Source organism: Anarrhichthys ocellatus, unplaced genomic scaffold (genome assembly GCF_004355925.1).
Source record: "Anarrhichthys ocellatus isolate YVR2014 unplaced genomic scaffold, GSC_Weel_1.0 scaffold222, whole genome shotgun sequence".
Classification (NCBI taxonomy): Eukaryota; Metazoa; Chordata; class Actinopteri; order Perciformes; family Anarhichadidae; genus Anarrhichthys; species Anarrhichthys ocellatus.
Window position 1 is genome coordinate 100,092 of NW_022280252.1, and position 19,258 is coordinate 119,349.

Sequence of the window (19,258 nt, forward strand, 5' to 3'; positions counted from 1 at the left end):
ATGGATGTGTGGATGGATGAATGTATGGATGTGTGGATGGATGAATGAATGGATGTGTGGATGGATGAATGGATGGATGGATGGACAGATGTGTGGATGGATGGATGAATGGATGTGTGGATGAATGGATGATAGATGTGTGGATGGATGAATGGACGGATGTGTGGATAGATGAATGAATGGATGTGTGGATGGATGGATGTGTGGATGGATGAGTGGATGTGTGGATGGATGAATGGATGGATGGATGGACAGATGTGTGGATGGATGGATGAATGGATGTGTGGATGATGGATGTGTGGATGGATGAATGGACGGATGTGTGGATAGATGAATGTGTGGATGGATGAGTGGATGTGTGGATGGATGAGTGGATGTGTGGATGGATGGATGAATGGATGAGTGGATGAATGGATGTGTGGATGGATGGATGTGTCGATGGATGAATGTGTGGATGGATGAGTGGATGAATGGATGGATGAGTGGATGAATGGATGGATGAGTGGATGGATGAATGAATGGATGGATGGATGTGTGGATGGATGTGTGGATGGATGGATGTGTGGATGGATGAATGAGTGGATGGATGAATGAATGGGTGGATGGACGGATGTGTGTGTGGATGGATGAATGGATGTGTGGATGGATGGATGGATGTGTGGATGGATGGATGCATGGATGGATGTGTGGATAGATGGATGGATGGATGAGTGGATGAATAGATGGATGGATAGATAGTTACTTTATTAATCCCGCGAGGGGAAATTCTTTTCACCTGTTTGACAGATGAAGAAAAGACAAACTTTCAAAAACTCACTTGACGAAACTTTTCTCCTGAACTTTTTCAGTTGTTGACTCATAAACACAGGAGAGAAAATCAGGATCAGTTTAGGTTGTTGTTTCATAGTTTTTGATAAAAGTAGCTCACTGAGTTGCAAAATGGTTGAGCACCATGAGAGGTGTTATTAAATACAATATGTTGTTGTTATTAACAGAGCTCTAATATACTGTAATTCCTGACTGCTCTCAGTGACTCATGACCTTTGGCTAATATTAAAGGAATAGTTCAGTGTTTTGTGAATATTCAGTGTTCTGTGCATTGAGACCGGCTCTGGATCAGAAGGCGTTCAGGACTTTGTTTAAAGACACCGCTCTGCTTCACATACCCCCCCAACAGGAGGACTTTGAGTTTGACGGACAGGCCTCGTTCCAGGACCCCCGGAGCCCCTCAGAGAGCACCACCCCGATGGAGGGAGAGAACATGGGAGGTTGGTGGCCCGAGTACAGTACTCCCGACACAGGTGTGAGACCCGCTGGACAGTTTACACCGGCATGCACACGTTCATCCTCGCACCACTCTGGGAGGGTGTCACTGGGTTGACATTTGGTCATTTTCACCGTAACACTGTATGTAGTGTGGGGTCGTGGCCGTTGGTTGGTTTATGTCCCTGTTCTCCATCTAACCTGCCGGTACTGTGACTGTGAGAGCTGGCTTATCTTTACTATTGTGGGGTTAACTGGGTTCAGCTTGCCTTCATCTCCACCAGTGGACTCAAGCTAAATGTAAGCTCTCCTCACATGTAGTACAACTCTGGGACAATTGGTGTAATCCCAAGAGAGACACTCACTCATTGGTTTTCATCTTCATCAGTTTATTTTCTGTGGACACTGTGCATGCTGGTTGAGCTGGCTAGTGTTTGTTGGTCCACTGAACGCACTGCATTCTTGTGAGATCGTATAAATGTAGGTGACAGGATAAACTCCTCAGCCGTGGTAAGTTTTATTTATTTATTATTTACTTATTGTTTGCATGTTCTGCTCTTTTTCTTCTTCGTTTCCTCTCATCCTGTCTTTTTGTCTTTTTAAGCTGCTTCGTGTCATGAAACCAAAAAATACTTCAGCAGTTATTCAAATTAACACTAAAAATGGAAGTTATGATTGGAGAGTTGTGTTTCAATGGAGATCTGACTGACGTACGTTTTGGTTGTTTGTGGATAAACCTTGAGCCCTGGAGCCACTCTGTCTTCTAACAATGAATCTTCTAGAGAATATCTTTTAAATAATTAGCTCTAAAGAGACTCTGTATCCTGTGACTACTGCTTCACCTCTTCTGTACAACTTTACCTCCTTTAACCCCAGACAGTAGGGCTGTCACTGTTTAATTAAAACATTTAATCTGTTTGAATTAATGCAACCAGCACAGTTACACCCTTTGAGCCGCTGGAAGGCTTTTAATCTGAAACATCTGTGCAGGAAGTGTTGAGTTTCCCTGATGGTAACTTATCAGCGTCTGGAAAAACAGAAGAAATAATGAATGAATGAAAACAGTTCTTGTTTTGTTGCAGTGTAATTGTACATGTTGCTGAATTAGGAGTTAAGTCCACCTCTTCTCTCCTCTGATAACTGCAGACGGTCTGCGGTCCGTCGTGGAGGAGCTGGAGCTGGAGCGGAACCAGCTGCAGGAGCAGATCCTGAGTCTGGAGGAGCGCTGTCAGGATCTGGAGGACCGGCTGCAGCTGCAGGCTCGCATAGAGGCCTTACAGGTAACGTCACATGACACGTCATCGCCACAGCGTCCAGCCTGTGATTGTCTTGTTTAATAACGTTTCACGCTGTGGAATGTAACTTGTACTCGTTGATACTGACGGAGGAAACGACGAGTGATTTGCATGTTACCCCCCCCAAGGACTAGGATTTTGTAACAGGCCCTTCTAACACAGGTGACGTTTGATGTAGATGAAGATGAGCAGCCATTTTGGGTCTCTCAGGTGTGTTGGTGTCTCTCTTGTGTGTGTGTGTGTGTGTGCGCGTGTGCGCTGGAGAGCCCCTCCGGCGGTGATGGCTAATGGTGTGGTGTGCTCGTTCAATCTCAGATCTGGTTCTGGTTCTCAAATCATGTTTTAGTGAAATGTTCTGTCGCAGAGTCACCGGGTGTCATAAAGCACACTTCACTTCTTAAAGAGACAGTAGAGATATTTAGTAGAGTGTGTGTGTGTGTGTGTGTGTGTGTGTGTGTGTGTGTGTGAGGTTCTTCTCCAGAGTCTCAGTTCTACTACAGTAGAGTGTATAGAAACAGACAGGAGAACCATGTTCTGCTGAGGACGTATTCTAGACTCATAACAGAATCTATATCACTCTAAGTTTTAAGCTTTATTTAGAATGTTTTCACCTCTTTACCTTTCTGAGGAACTGAAGCTGTTATTGATTCTACCTCACACACCGGTTAGTTAGTTTGTATGCATAATTGTGCGACTTTTTCAAATCCAAATTAACCCTTTCAAACACCAAAGTCTCACAATAACTCAAACACACTAACAGATGGAGGCAGCAGTAGAGCAACAGCTCCTGTGTTCTGAGAGGTATAATCAGTGTTTCTGTGAATGGAGTCTAGTGTGTTTGTAGAGATCAAAGATAACAGCTTCAGTTCCCCTCAGAAAGGTAAAGAGGTGAAAATATTCTAAATATAGAGTTCATTTAAAGTGATATAGATTCTGTTATGAGTCTAGAATACGTCCACAGCAGAACATTACTTTGTGTTTCTATAAACTCTACTGTAGTAGAACTGTGACTCTGGAGAACAACCTCACACACACACTACTAAACATCTCTACTGTCTCTTTAACTTTGTAACAGTCAAAAATGGTGAATATCAAAGTTCATTATTTCCACTTAAATGGGTCAAATAAACATCTGATGATATCAAATATTGTGATGACTGTAGAAACAGCTCCCATAGATCCCAGCTCTTCTCTGCTGCTGCTCTCCAGCTCTCTGCTGTGATCCACGTCTGTGTGCAGTGACACTGTTCTGAGTCCGCCGCTCTAATCTTTAATCTCATTGATATCCGTCTTCTTCTTCTGCCTCCACAGAACGAGTCGGAGAGACTGCAGAGCCAGCTGGCCGGCCTCCGAAGTCAACAGAGCAGAGATGCAGAGAACCACCAGCTGCTGGTCAGCAGTCTCAACGAGCAGCTCAAAGGGTGAGCTCCTCCAGCCTCTCTTCCTCTAATCATGTTGGAGTAGAGCAGGATACACAGAGCTGTGATTGAAGCTGTACTTCTACCTTCATATCCTGGTATCACCTACTATTACAGAACTATTACAGACCTACTGTAATAGTTTGGAGGCCCAGCTTCAAGGGCAGGGCAACTTCGGAGAAACTCAGTTTCTGTTTCATGGATGTTAACTGACATGTGACAACCACGAGGAGATAATTCTGTTTGTTTGTCGTGTGTGAATTGTTTTTCAAACATGTTTTAAACTTCTGTCTTGAACATTCATTACTGCAGAATATTCCACCTCTTTGTAACGGACAGAACCTCTCTGTCCTCTGCGCTACAAGTATCTGTGTTTCTTGACGTTGCTGCATACAGCCTGGTGTTTGATACAGGTATTTGTTGAATGTTTTAACTGGGTTTGTTTCAACGCTTTGTGATCGTGTTCTTCAGACTCAGTGACACACAGGAGTGCCTGGAAAGCTCCCTCATCGAGAAGGAGAATACGTTGGCCAAGACGTCCGAGAAACTGGAGCTCATCAGCGGCCTCCGAGAATCTCTGAGTGAAAAAGAAATTCAGTGCAAAGAGGTGTCTGACAAGCTCCTTCAGGCTGAGCACACCGTAAGAGCTTTGACTCATTGTCCCGTGTTAGTTTCTATTTCATATTCTGCAGCGGTTCATCTCATTGTTTGTTTTGTTTCTTCCCTGCAGCTTGAGAACGTTTCCAAGAGATGCAGCAGCTCAGAGAAACAGTGCTCTGAGCTGAGAACAGAAGTCGTCGACCTCACGCAGAAGCTCAGTGTGCTGAAGGAGAAGGTGTGAATTTATGAACTGACACATTAATATTACATTCTCAGAGTATCCGTAACAGAAGACGCTCTAACGTCCGCTTCACTGGGACTTTAATCAGTTCACACTCCGTCACACGACCATAGTGAATACATGAATGCAGTAATCTTTCATGGCTTTGCACGAGAGATCAAAATCCTCCTGCCTCACTCGATGCTTCATTGTTTTTTATCTTCTCGTTTTCAGACACAAAAGCAGGAAGTCACCATTGAAACTCTACAAACGGAGCTCGATCAGACAAACGAGGAGCTGGACAAATTAAACTCTGCCCACTTGGAAGAACGAGCCCAGCTCATTCACGACCTTCAGGGCTGCGAGCGTGAAATCGACAGACTCAAAGACGCGCTGTTGGAAAAGGAGGAGGAGATACAAACCCTCGCTGGAAACATGGCGGAGTACGCGGAGCAGGTCGCAGTGCTGAAGCAGGAGATCAAACTCAAAGAGGAGAACCTGGTTCGTGTAGAAAACGCTCTGAGTAAGGCAGAGCGGGAGGCCACGGTCATCAGAGAGTCTCAGACTTCAGATCAGCAGGCGCTGGATAGCAAGATCACAGAGCTGGTGGAGAAAGTAAAGGATGCTGAGGAGGAGGTGCTCAAGGCCAAAGAGGAACGAGAGTCTAGAGAGGCTGAGCTGGAACATCTGATAAAGCAAACGCAGGAGGACAAGAGGACTATCCTGGACCTTCAGGGGGAGATCCAGAAGCAGCTTGTGAGCCATTGCAATCATCTCTCTGAATGTGAAACACACATCGCTTCACTGAAAGAGCAGCTGACTGCGTCCATACAGAAGCAGCGGGAGTCAGAAGAAGTCCTTTTGCAGCTCAAGGACAGACACACCGGCAGTGAGCAGCTACAGCAGCAGCTGAGCGAGAAAGAACAGACGTACGAAAGAGAACTGAAGTCTTTCAAGGATGAACAGAACAAACTGCTGGCACAGGTGGAAGAACATAGTAAGGAAATGCAGACGTTGTCCAAACAGTTAGAGGAGCAAAGACAGAGTGAGGAGCATATCAAGAAGGAGATTCAAGAGAAACTGGAAACCATAGAGACGCTGGAGAACCAACTAAAGACGACTGACAAACAGGCCGAGGACGAGAGGCAGAAATTCAACAACGAACTGCAAAACCGGGATTCAGAAAACGAGAAACTGAGCAGCGAAGTTCAAAGCAAATCTGAAAATATCTCCAAACTCAAGAATCTATTAAAAAGCATCAAGATGGAGAAAAAGCAGCTGCAAGAGAAACTTAAAGGGCTGACAGAGGAGCTCCAGCAGCAGAAGCAGAACGTTAACCAGCTTGGTGAAAAGATTTTGTCCGCTCTTGAACTCAACCACAGTCTTGAGACTCAAGTAGACGGTCTTACAAAAGAGAAAGAGAGACTCGAACTGGAAGTAACCAGGAGTGTAACAACTATCTCAGGAGTTTCTCTTGAGAGGGATTCGTTGCAAACCAAAGTGTCCACATTGGAAACACAGCTTTCACAAAACAACTTGATAGTTGAAGGGCTACAAAAAGATAAAGAGGATCTGACTCTTCGAGCTCATGCGTTAAACAAAGTTGTCGAGCAAAGCACGAACTCAAACTCAGAGATTCTGCTGGCAAAAACCAACGAATGCAGTAACCTCAGCCAGTTGCTCAGGGAGAGAGAGGAAGAGGTGACGCGACTGCAGCAGCAAGTGCAAAGCTTGTCGTCGAAGGTGGACCAGCTCCAGCAGGATCACCGGTCGCAGGTCGAGGCCCAACAACAGCAGCAGACGCAGCTTCAGGAGACACTGTCTCTGCTTCGAGAGCAGGAATGCAGTCTGAAGTCAGAGTTAAAGGAGAAGGAGACCATGTTGACAAAGAAGCAGGAAGGGAACCACAGTTTGCAGAACGAGATCACACACCGGGAACATATTGTGATCAAACTACAGGCAGAAGCTGCTTTGCTAAATGAGGAGCGCTCACAGCTTCGCCAGCTGATTGAGGAGCGAGAAGAAACGTTGAAAAATGTGACACAACAGAGTCAGAAACACAAAGAGGAAGTGGACGATACAAACAACACCGTCAAGTCTCTGAGTGAGCAGATCCGCGTCATGGAGGAAAACGCCAGGAAGCTGGAGTCCGAAGCAGAACTGAGGCAAACGGACCTGGCCGGTCTAAACGGCCACATCCAGGCGGTGACGGAGCAAAACCACCAACTCCGTGCTGCTTGTGAGTCCAGAGAGAAGGAGCTCGCTCTGCAGGCACAGGTTCGGTCTGACCTCGATGGACGGCTTAAAGCGACTCTCGAGCAGAACGCCAGTTTCAGCCTGAAGATTAGCAGCTTCACAGAAAGCAATGAGAGACTCCAGGAGGAGTTAGCACAGAACATCAAATCAGCTTCTGAACTAACCGCTCAGAGGAGTTCACTCCAAGAACACAACTCTGGGCTGGAAATTCAAATCTCAGAGAATCGGAAGATAATCGACGGCCTGTTGGAGGAAAAGGAGGAGCGTGCTTCTGCAGAAGACAAATTAAAAAAGATCCTCAAGGAGAGCGAACAGTCGAACTCTGCAGGTTTGCTTGAGAAAACAAGTGAATGTGCGTCTCTGTCAAAAACGTTAAAGGAGAGAGAAGAGCAACTTGAAAGTCAACGAGAACAAGTTAGTCGACTTGTCACGTCGTTGAATGAGAAGCAGAACCAACTGCTGCAACTTCAGGATACTGTGTCAATGCTTCAGGAGCAAGGGTCTGTGCTGAAGTCAGGGCTGCTGGAGAAAGACGCCGTGTTTCAGCAGAAAGCAGAGGAGTGCAGCGTTCATCAGAATGAAGCGGTGCAGCTGAAGGCCCTCGTGTCCCAGATGCAGAGTGAAGTAGAGACACTCAGGAAAGAGACAAATATAATAATGGAGCAGAAAGAACAGACATTAAAAGACTCGAGGGATGAGTTTCAAAACCAGAAGGACGAGCTGAGTAAACGAAACGAGTCGGTGTTCTCGCTCAGCGGTCAGCTCGGCGCCATGAACGAGAGCGCTGCAGAGATGGAGGTTGAGATGACCGGCCTGAAGGCCGCCGTGCAGAAACTCGCTGCGGAAAACGGTCAGCTGACTCAGGATGAGGACCGGAGGAAAGCAGAGATCGTCGATTTTAACGACAACATTCAAGCACTGAGCGAGCAGAACGCAAGGTTGAAATCTGAACTTCAGAAAACGGTGACAGAGTTTTCTAAAACGCGCAAAGAGGTTGAACATCTCAAAACGGAAGTCTGTGAGGGAGACGGCAAACTCCAAACTGCAGACTCGGAGAAGGAGAGGCTTCACTTGACCTTGCAAGGAAAAGATGACTCCCTGAAACAGCAGGAGAGTCTGATCCAGCAACTCACCGGTAGGATCTCTGAGCAGGAGGAGCAGCTGAAACAGGAAGCAGATGACAATGCGAGTTTAAGTGCAAAAGTTTCAGAGCTTGAAGAGTCCATCTGTCAACTCAGAGGACAAGTTGACAGTCTTTCTTCAGAGTCTTCCGTACTGAAAAATACTTTGGAGAAAAAAGAACAGCTGAGTCTTGAATATCAGAGTCACTCTTCAGCTGCCGTCCAGGATCTCAAGTCAAACCTACAAGCCAGAGAGGCAGAGAGTGAGGGCTTAAAAGAACAGACGTCCCACCTCGAAGAATCAGTCACAAAGCTCAACAGCAGCCTCCAGGTTCAGATGTCTGAGGTGGAGAATCTCAAAAAGGCCTTTGAAGAAAAGGAGGCAGCTCTTTTGGACCAATCAAAGTCTCTTCAGGATGAGGCTTTGCTCTTCAAGTCTCAGTTCATGGAAAGCACAGAGTCGGTGTCACAGCTTCAGAGTCACATTCAGCTCCTGTCCGCCGAGTCCGGAAACCTCAAAACGTCAGCAGAGGAAACACAAAGTGCCTTCAACAACCTTCAAGAGAAATACACGGCTAACTTAGAGGAGCTGCAGCATGTGAGGAAGCAGCTGTCCCAGATGACCGAGGAGGTGTCCAACCTTCGGAGGTTAATGGACGACACCAGTGACGAACGTCAGACGACTATAGAAACACTGAGGAATGAGTTATCTCGGATCCATCACAAAGTTCAGAAAACCGAAGACCTGAACTCCAGTCTTTCGAAGGAAAAGGATGAAGCTTTTGCTTCCCATCAGGCCAGCGTGTCGCTGCTGACCGTCGAAATTGAACGACTCAAATCACAACATCTTCACGTCGTGGCACAAATGAACGCGCTGACGGAAAACCTGGAGCAGAGGGAAATGGCTCTCCATGCAATTAACAGTCAGTACACATCCCAGGCCAAACACGCATCCCAGCTGGTCTCAGAAATGCAGAAACTAGAACAGCAGAACAAGAGGCTGAATGAGGAGATCGGTTTGTCAAAGGAGGAGCACCAGAGGCGTCTCACGGCTGTCAGTAATGAAAACAGACATTTGCAAGAGGAGGTTAGGAAACATCTCGCGGAGAGGGAAGAGCTGGAAAGGAAACATCATCAAGTACGAGCGTCGCAGGTCCAGATGGAGCAGCAGTCCAGCAGCTTGAGCCTAATAATGGAGCAAACGATGTCCGAGAAGGAGAGCCTTCAAGCAAAGGTTAGTGCCAAAGACGAAGAGGTTTCTCGATTAAAAGAAAACATTGAAAAGATAGAGCAGATTCTGCAGGATTCTGAGAAAGAGTGGCTGTTAGTTCTGGATAGAGATAAACAGGATAGGAACCTGCTTGCAGAACAATTAAAAAGTGTTGAAAATGAAATGAAATCTAAAGATGTTAAAGTTAATGCTTTGAAAGGAGACTTGGACAGCTTGCAGGAGAAGCTAGCTGAGGCCTCCTCCGCTATCAGGCAGAGGTCTGATCAGCTGAGCGCCAAAGAGTCGGAGGCGTCAGCGTCCAGGATTCAGCTTGAGAAGGTGTTAGCGTCTGTTCAGGAAAAGGATAATGACAACACTAATTTGCAGCAGGCTCTAAAAGCTGCAGAACACGCGTTGCAAAAACTTGTAGCGAGAAAAATTGGTGCCGACAAAGAGTCTGAGAGATCAGCTGCTTCTTTACAGGACGTGATAAAACAATTACAAGAAAGCCATCAGTCCGAGGTAGATGCTTTGAGAGATGAGTTGGAGGAAACTGTTGCACAATTACAAAAAACACAGAGCACACTCAGTCGAGGAGAGATTAGTAACGATGAGAAGGGTCAACAAATTCTTCTTTTGAAAGAGATGGTGGAGCATCTGCAGACTCGACTGGATGCCGAGTTAGAGACGGTGAAAGAAGCTGCTGTCAAACACTCTTCTTTACACGGAGAATCACAAGCAAAAGATGAGCAGATCAACTGTATGAGCGTTCAGAGCAGTCAGCAGAAGGAGTTACTCGCTGGACTTAGTCAGCAGTTACGGGATAGAGATGCATCCATCGCCCAACTTATCGAATCTGCCTCAAATGAGAGAATGAAACTTGGTGAGGAAAAGACTTCTCTGACGGCACGATTGGAAAGTGTTGAGCGAGAACACGAAACCTCCACGAAGAGGCTCGAAGAGATCTCTCAGCAGTTAGAGGAGCGTCTGTCACACTCTCTGAGTGAACTCGAGACCAAGAATTGTGAGAAGCTTGAGCTGATCAACACCAATGACGATCTAAAGAGTGACGTGGCCAAGGTGTCTAAAGAGAAGGACGCAACCAAGAAGAAGCTTCAGGCTGCTCTCCTTGTAAGAAAGGATCTGTTGAAAAAAATTGAGCAATATGAAAACCAAAACGATAAAAGTGAGGTATTACTTTTGCAGGATAAATTAGAAGAGGTAACAAATCAAGCTCAGGCCACTGCAGAGATGTATCAAGAAAACCATTCTCTTCTTGAAAAGAAACTTCTTGAGAAGGAAGGAGAGATTCTCAGACTCAACACAGAAAGTGAAAGACTTGTGGAACAATTGCAGTTGGAAAAACAAATGCTGCAAGCCGCGTTCAGTGAGAAAGAAGTGAGTTTGTCGGAAACTTTGCAGACGCTGACTGAGAAGAGCATCCTCGTGGAGCTGCTGCAGTCCAGAGCCGCTGAGAGGGATGAGGCGTACGAGCGAGACAGGAACGGCTGGGTGCAGAAATCAGAAGAGCTTCAAAAGGAAATCAAGACGTTCAAAGAAGACTTGGAGGACAGATCTTCCTCCGCTGCTTCTGCCGTCGATTTGGAAAATGAGCTTGTTCAAATGAAGCTTGAAAAGGCGAAGGTACAGAAAAAGGCCCAGGCTGCCTTGCTGGCACGCAAAGAGACGCTGAAGAAAGCTCAAGAGAGCGAAAAGAAGTTAACCCAAGAGCTGGCTGAGCTGAAAGACGACTACAAGGCTCTCTTGGAGCAACGCTGCCAGCAGACGAACGAGCTGAACGCCGTCCAGGTGGACTTTGACGAGAAGGTCAGGGAGCTGAAGAAACTCCGTCAGAGGTCGTTGTCCGATCTAGACGAGCTGGACACTTTAAGACAGCTTGTCGAAGAGAGGGATACAACTCTACAAGATCTGAAGATGTCTCTGGCTGAGAAGGAGAGCCAGTGCCATTCTCTGTCAAACCTGCAGACAGAGCTTGAAAATGTTAAATCCAAATTTGAGAGCTTGTCTCTTGAGATGGTGATTAAGGACGAGGCTCTGGTAGTCGGTGAGCGAAGATCAGATGCTCTGAAATCCAAACTTCAGACGCTAGAGAAGGACTCAGACAAAGCTCGTGCAGAAGTAAAAGAGAAAGCGGAAGAAGTTGAGAAATATCAGGAAGCAATTAAAGTTGCTGAACTACAGAGCCAAGAGGAGAAGCAGGACTTATTGAATAAGCTGAGCGTCTCACTGGAACACATGCATGCAAATGAGGGAAAAAATCGACTCTTAATGGAGCAGAACGAGGCTCTTTTGGAGAAAAGTGACCAGATGAAAGTGGAACTTGAGGCTTTAGTGCCACAGAAATTTTTGGAAGTTTTAGCCGTCGAAAAGACGGCAGCAGAAACAAAGCAGGAGCTCAGTGATGACAAAAGTGTTTTAACTGAGGAGCTTGAAAAAGCACAACTGCATTGTTCTGAAACACAAACGAAGTTGGATTTCTTAAAGCAAGAAAATGGAAATGCTTTCCGATTAATCGGTGAACTCAGAGATGAGGTGACGGCGCTGAATGAGCAGCTGAAGGAGAAAGTAACTGAGCAGCTCCATCAAAACAAGCTTCAAACAAACAAACAGGAGGATGTGAACAAAGAATTCCCCTGTTCGTCCGGCAGATGTGCGGAAAACTTTGAAGTGGAACTAAAGGAGAGAGACGACGCCTTGTCAGTTTCTCAGGCTCAAGTTTCAGAAAAGGAAGAACTAATATCTGCACTCGAACTGCAATTGCATCGTCAAATTAAAATGCATGAAAGTGCCGTTGAAAAGATGAGAACAGAGGCTGATGAGCTTCAGAAATCTGGATTCGACGGCACCAAAGCGAACGATCAGGACAGCCGGAGCAAAGCTGCTCTCCTAACCAGGAAACTTCAAGCAGCTTTAGTTTCCAGGAAAGAGCTCTTGAAGGGAAACGCAACGCTCAAAGAAGAAGTAGAAAAGATGTCAGCCAAACATGACGCCAAAGAAGCTGAGTACCGCTCTCTGGAGTCGTCTGTGCTGAAGTTAAAACAGCAGAACGTGGAGCTGGAAAGCTCCGTGTCGTCTCTGGCCAGGGAGAAAGACGAGCTCAGCGGCGAGGCGGATGGCGTCTTCAGCGATAATCGCAGCCTGTCAGCCGCCTGCGAAAGCTTGAAACTAACCATAGAAAGCATCACGCAGCAGAAACAAGCCTTCTCCTGCCAGCTCGAGTCTCTGAAGGACTCTCAGACAGAGGAGCTGTCCAAGTGGAAGTCCAAGCACGCCGAGCTGAAGCAAGAGTACGAGTCTCTTCTTCAGGCTTATGAGAACGTGAGCAGTGAAATGGACAAGATGAGACAGCTTTTGGAGGGGGCTAAACGAGACCGGCAGGAAGCCCTCAGAAAAATCCACAAACATGAGACCGAGATGGAGATTCTGGACAAGCGAGCTCGAGAGACAGAGGAAGAAAATGGGAGAATTAAAGAGAGGATGCACAAATTTTCCAAAGAGAAGCGGCAGAAGATGGAGGAGCTGGAGGAGGAGAATCAGAAAATTAGAAAAGAGCTGGCTGAGCTCGAGGAAAACCACAAACTGGCAACGTGCAAGCTGACTGATAAAGATCAACAATCGGAGGCAGAGATTTGCAAACTCAGAGAGAAACTCACTGAATTGGAGGTTGAAAATAACCAACTGGCAGAAAAGCTTGAAGTGGCGAGCCGTTCGTTGGAAGAGAAGCACTCTGAATCAAACACGTACACAAACAACATGCAGCTCAAACTTGACGAAGCACTCAGTTTGAATAATTCCCTGATGGCCCAGATCGAGGCCCAGAAAACAGAACTCGGAGCTCAGTTGGAAATCAACAATCTGTTACAAAAAGAGAAGCAACATCTTTGTGAAAGATTGGAGAAGATGCAGAACGATCACGAGCTGCAGCTGGAAAAGAAAGACGACGACATTAAAGAGCTCAAAGATGTCATCAACAAACACACCCGAGAGAGCGTCAGCCAGAATGAGAAGGTGAGGATCTTGGAGGATGACAAGTCTCTTCTACAGGAGGAGCTTGAAAACGTTCAAGAGATTTCAGACAAGTGGAAAAATGAAAATGAGTATCTGGAAACTGTGATCCTGAAAAACTCCGAGAGTATCGATGAACTGACCGAGTCCGTCTCCGTTTTGCAAACCCAAAACACGCAGCTGTCCTCTCAGCTGGCGGCGATCAAAGAAATGAGCGGTCGAGTTCGCCAAGAAAAAGAGGAGGAGCAGCTCAAACTGGTCCGAGAGTTCGAGGAGAAGCTCAAGACGGTTCAGAGGGGCAGCCAGGGCTCCAAGAACGTGAAGAAAGAACTGCAAGAGCTGCTCAGAGAGAAGCACCACGAGATAAATCACCTGCAGCAAAACTGCATTAAATACCAGGAAGTGATCTTGGATCTGGAGAGCGCTGTGAAGAGCTCACGGTCAGCCTGTGAACACTTGGAGAGAGAGCTGAAGAAAAGCTCAGAGCAAACGTCGGCTTTGGGGGAGAGAAGTAAACTGGTTGAAGCCGAGCTGACGACACACAAGGAGCTCCTCCAGGAGGCCACGGAGAAGATCCTGGGTGTTGAGTCTGAACGAGACCAGCTGGCTCTGGACATCTCACAGGAAAGTAACAAATCTGAGGATCACAAAATCACAACATCATCACCAAGTATAGATGACAAACAATTCAATTCTTATTTGGATAATCAGTTTATGTTACAACAGCAGATAGAAGACCTTAAGGACCTGAGAGATAAAGAAAGTCAAAAAGTGATTGAGCTGAGGCAGCACTTAGACTCTCAGGATCTTCAGATTAATACTCTGAAGAGATCGGCTGAGACCAACGAGGTGAAGATGTCCGCTTTATCCGCCACTCCTCAAGGCGCAGATGCTTCCAAACGCTGGAGTGATTTGTACCAAAAGACGTTACACGAGAAGGACAGCCAGCTCCTGGAGCAGGGTTTCATGATCAAGCGGTTCCTGGAGGACATGAGAGTGAAAGACAAAGAGGTGAATGAGCTCCGAGTGACCAAGTCCCGACTGGAGAGGACTCTCAGCGAATACTCCGTCGCTGCCGCGGCGCAGCAGAGGCAGCTGTTTGTCCTGAGCGCGAGCAACACTGAGCTCTCCGAGACCGTGGAGCTCATGGACGCACAGGTGAGGGAGCTCGGCGCTCACGCCCAAAGAATCGAACAAGATAAAAACATGCTTAACCGACAGCTCGCAGACAAGGAAGACGTGATTTCCCAAACGCAGCTAAATCTGCAGCAGGTGGAGAAGACAAACGCAGACTTGGACGCTCAGCTGTTGCTTTTACGGTCTCTAAATGACAAAGTTCAAGCAGACTTTGAGAAGCAGGGGGGGATTTCTCTGCAGCTGAAAACACTCCTCCACGGCAAAGACGCTGAGATCTCCTCCTTGCTGTCCTGCAGAGACGGACAGATGTCCGGATATCTGGAACAACTCCAGGCTAATCATCGCGCCCAGTCAGCCGTGTACGAGGACAGGTTGGCGTCATCACGCTACCAGAGAGAGACGGCCGACAAAGAGCTGAGAGGCCTCGAAGCAAAGGTGAGAAGCCTGCAAGTTAAAGTGGACCGGTCGATCCAGGAGAAGGAGCAGGCGGCCGCTAAGATGGAGTCGTTCAAGAACTCGATGGTGTCTCTACAGAGCGAACGGGAGCGACTGGCGTCAGAATACAGGATCCTTGAAGCAAAGAGCCAGTTAGGGTTAAAGGGGAAAGACGGCTCAGCTGACTGGGAGGGCGGCGCCACCAAAGGCCTCAAACATGAAATACGGAAGCTGTTGCATCAAATGGATGATCTCAACTCAGAGAACGCTATGCTCAGGGCTCAACTGGTCCGGTACAGGGAGGATCTGAATCAGGTTTTATTCCTGAAGGACAACCAGCTGAAGGGGCTGCTGAAGAAGCAGCAGGATGTGATCAAAGACCTGGAAGACCAAAAAGCTGCTGCCAAAAAGCAGCACAGAGAATCTCGGTTGGACCTTCAAAAGGAGGGAGAGGCGAGTGATATTTTAAGAGCAGAGATCTCTCAACTCAAAGCTCAGGTTTCCAGTCTGGAGGCTGACTTGTTAACTCTAAAACAAGAACGAGCTGCGACGAATGAAGGCAAAGTGATCTCTGATTTGCAGGAAGCGGTCGCAGCCAAAGCGGCTGAATGTAACAACCTCCAGCAGAAGCTTCTTGCTCAGAAGGTCCTGACTGATGAGCTGAAGGAAAAAATGCAGCTGGTGGAGACTGAAACGGACAAAAACCTGGCGCAAGCTGAGGACAAGTACAACAGCGAGCTGGATGCCTTCGAGCGCGAGGTGGAGCTGATGAGGACCGAGCGGGAGACGGCGGACCTGAGGACGGCGGAGCTCGCTACAGAGCTGCTGGAGATGGAGCAGCAGCTATCAGAGGCCAAGACACAGAGCAAAGACACCAAGGCTCAGAACGAGTCCATGTGCAGAGCCATGGCCGCTCTGCAGAACGACCGAGACCAGCTCATCGAGGACTTCAAGATCCTGAGAAACGGATACAACGAGGAGCTCCGAGAGACTCGGGCGGCCCTGATCAAGGTGGAGCGCGGCCTGCGGGACGCCACGTCCGACCTGGCGATGTTCGCCAAACAGAGGGACGTCCTTGTTCGGAAGTCAGCAGCTTTAGAGAACAGAGAGGCGCACGCAGAGCTGAGCAAGTTGCTGGATGAGCTGTCGAGGGAGTTGCCGGAGAAGGAAAAGGAGCTTAAGCGGGTCGTCCTGGAGAACGACACGTTCAGCAGGCAGCTGTCGGCGTTCTCCAGATCCATGGCCAGCCTCCAAAACGACCGTGAGCGGCTGATGGAGGAGCTGGCCGGGGCCAAAAGAGCGGTTGAGTCCAGGCAAGGGTCGAGTCCGGAGACGGGAAAGTCAAAAGGAAGTGTCCTCCAGAGTGAGAAGGAAGGGCCGGTAAGTGAAGTCCTCCGCTGTGGTTTGAGTTTGGCTGTCACTTCCTCTCTGCGTTGTTTCATTTTGCAGAAAGAAAGCATGCAGGGTCAACATCGTTTCATCCATCATCGCTTCGACTTGCATGGTGGCGTTTCTTTTGTTTTGTGTTTGGATGCTCATGTGTTTGTGTCTGTGAAGTTCAGTCTGAAAACATTTAGTCGAGGATGAGTAGTTTGATCTTTGTGACTAGAGACGTTGATGTTGTTGCAGGAGGTGGAAGAACTGCAGCAAACTCACAGAGTTCCACCTGAAAGAGAAATCAGCAGCTACCAGCAAGGATCGACAGAGCTGAGGTAAAAGTAGAGCGGAGATAAGATCAATTCAACTGCTGTGTTTTCAATTTAAAGTGCAGTGTGACTGTGTTAGATCGACCCTGTTGATGCATGTAGTGTTGTCAGTGTGGCGGACCTCATCTACAACTCACAGGTCTGGACTTTCCCAGAACGTCTTCCTTCAAAACGTTTTTGTTCATGCACAAAAACCATAAAAGGTGTCTCGTACTTTGGCAACAAGCGGGACGTTTGATATTCGCCCAAACTGCCGCGAGCGCACGTGAGAAATTAAATATATTTTCTTATGATACTAAAGGTTGGTTTTGTCTGTTTTGTAGATCTGACGCAGGGAGGAAGGACACGCTGCCAGTCAAGGTGAGTTAAACCTAAAAAATACTATTTTGCACTCAACTGTTTGAGATTTAGGTTGTTTTTCTTTTGTTTTTCAAACCAGTTTGATTCTATACAAACAAACGTTTAAGCTCGTTTTGTTCAGTCCTCCATCTTGTTATTTTTTCCTTCCCCTCAACAGGAATCGGTTGTTTTGGCCGGTCGGAGCGGAGCGGACGAGGCGGTGAGTCGCTTGGAGGCCGAGAGGATCCAGCTCCACAGAGACCTGCAGCGCTGCTTGTACGAGATGCAGCAGCGAGACCAGTACTCCCAGCAGCTCAACCTGAAGGTACAGCAACAGCTGAGCTCTCCTACCTCCCTCAAACGCAACGCGTCTGAACACGCTGGCGGTGCAGACACAAACTGAGTGATGTGGGCGGTGGAGCAAGCTGTTTGACTATAATAAACGTTTATTATTACAAGATATTTATTTGATTATTGCTCTTTCTACAGACGACATAACCTCTGAAGTTAGAATGAAAACAGTTCTTTGAGGATAATGAAAAGATGAAATGACTGCTGCATCGCCATGTTCATGTGCAAAATCTCTCTTCCTCCCCCTCCCCCTCTTCCTCCCCCTCACCCCCTTTCCAGCTGCAGCAGGCGGTGCTGGAGAAAGGTGCTGCTGCAGCTCAGTTGAAAGCCGTCTCCCAAACCCTGAGGGACGCCCAGGATCGCTGCCACTGGCTGGAGCACCAGGTTCAGTCTCAGGTAGATAACCTGAAGTTGTGTCGTGTACTTCCCCTCCCTTTGTTTCTTGTCTCTCTGTATTGTCATGCTATGAAATGAAGCCAATCAAAGCAGACAATAAAGATTTCTTTATTTACATGTAATGCTGCGTCTCCACCACCAGGGGTCAGTGTTTGCTGAGGTTGCACCCGGAGCCCCTCAGGAGAGGAGCAACGACTCCACGATGGCTGAAACCGCTGAAGCCAGTCAGCTCCGAGATCGGTGAGGAGACGGAACTAAACATGTTCTTTATGTGTGATTAGTTCACTGAAACATTAGAAACATGTTCTTTATGTGATTAGTTCACTGAAACATTAGAAACATGTTCTTTATGTGTGACCGGTTCACTGAAACATTAGAAACATGTTCTTTATGTGTGATTAGTTCACTGAAACATTAGAAACATGTTCTTTATGTGATTAGTTCACTGAAACATTAGAAACATGTTCTTTATGTGTGATTAGTTCACTGAAACATGTTCTTAATGTGTGATTAGTTCACTGAAACATGAGAAACATGTTCTTTATGTGTGATTGGTTCACTGAAACATGTTCTTAATGTGTGATTAGTTCACTGAAACATGAGAAACATGTTCTTAATGTGTGATTAGTTCACTGAAACATGTTCTTAATGTGTGATTAGTTCACTGAAACATGAGAAACATGTTCTTTATGTGTGATTAGTTCACTGAAACATGTTCTTTATGTGTGATTAGTTCACTGAAACATGTTCTTTATGTGTGATTAGTTCACTGAAACATGTTCTTAATGTGTGATTAGTTCACTGAAACATGTTCTTAATGTGTGATTAGTTCACTGAAACATGTTCTTAATGTGTGATTAGTTCACTGAAACATGTTCTTTATGTGTGATTGCTTCACTGAAACATGTTCTTAATGTGTGATTAGTTCACTGAAACATGAGAAACATGTTGTTTATGTGTGATTGCTTCACTGAAACATGTTCTTAATGTGTGATTGGTTCACTGAAACATGTTCTTTATGTGTGATTGCTTCACTGAAACATGTTTATGTGTGACTGCTTCACTGAAACATGTTCTTTATGTGTGATTGGTTCACTGAAACATGTTCTTTATGTGTGATTGGTTCACTGAAACATGTTCTTTATGTGTGATTGCTTCACTGAAACATGTTCTTTATGTGTGATTGCTTCGCTGAAACATGTTCTTAATGTGTGACCGGTTCACTGAAACATGAGAAACATGTTGTTTATGTGTGACTGCTTCACTGAAACATGTTCTTAATGTGTGACCGGTTCACTGAAACATGAGAAACATGTTGTTTATGTGTGATTAGTTCACTGAAACATGTTCTTAATGTGTGATTGGTTCACTGAAACATGTTCTTAATGTGTGACCGGTTCACTGAAACATGAGAAACATGTTGTTTATGTGTGACTGCTTCACTGAAACATGTTCTTAATGTGTGATTGGTTCACTGAAACATGT

The 19,258-nt window shown here is 46.5% G+C and overlaps 1 protein-coding gene across 1 annotated transcript in view; it reads left to right on the forward strand.

Annotated features, from left to right (window-relative positions):
* LOC116400947 (golgin subfamily B member 1-like) overlaps positions 1 to 18,017 on the forward strand; it is a 32,546-nt gene extending 14,529 nt beyond the window's left edge. Inside the window, exons 13-23 of the mRNA XM_031879063.1 lie at positions 1,060 to 1,301; positions 2,410 to 2,543; positions 3,870 to 3,979; positions 4,448 to 4,616; positions 4,707 to 4,811; positions 5,031 to 16,361; positions 16,611 to 16,693; positions 17,011 to 17,047; positions 17,205 to 17,351; positions 17,657 to 17,773; positions 17,916 to 18,017. Coding sequence (XP_031734923.1) covers positions 1,060 to 1,301; positions 2,410 to 2,543; positions 3,870 to 3,979; positions 4,448 to 4,616; positions 4,707 to 4,811; positions 5,031 to 16,361; positions 16,611 to 16,693; positions 17,011 to 17,047; positions 17,205 to 17,351; positions 17,657 to 17,773; positions 17,916 to 18,017 — 12,577 coding nt within the window. The remainder of the gene's footprint in view (positions 1 to 1,059; positions 1,302 to 2,409; positions 2,544 to 3,869; positions 3,980 to 4,447; positions 4,617 to 4,706; positions 4,812 to 5,030; positions 16,362 to 16,610; positions 16,694 to 17,010; positions 17,048 to 17,204; positions 17,352 to 17,656; positions 17,774 to 17,915) is intronic.
* The last annotated feature ends 1,241 nt before the right edge of the window (positions 18,018 to 19,258 follow it).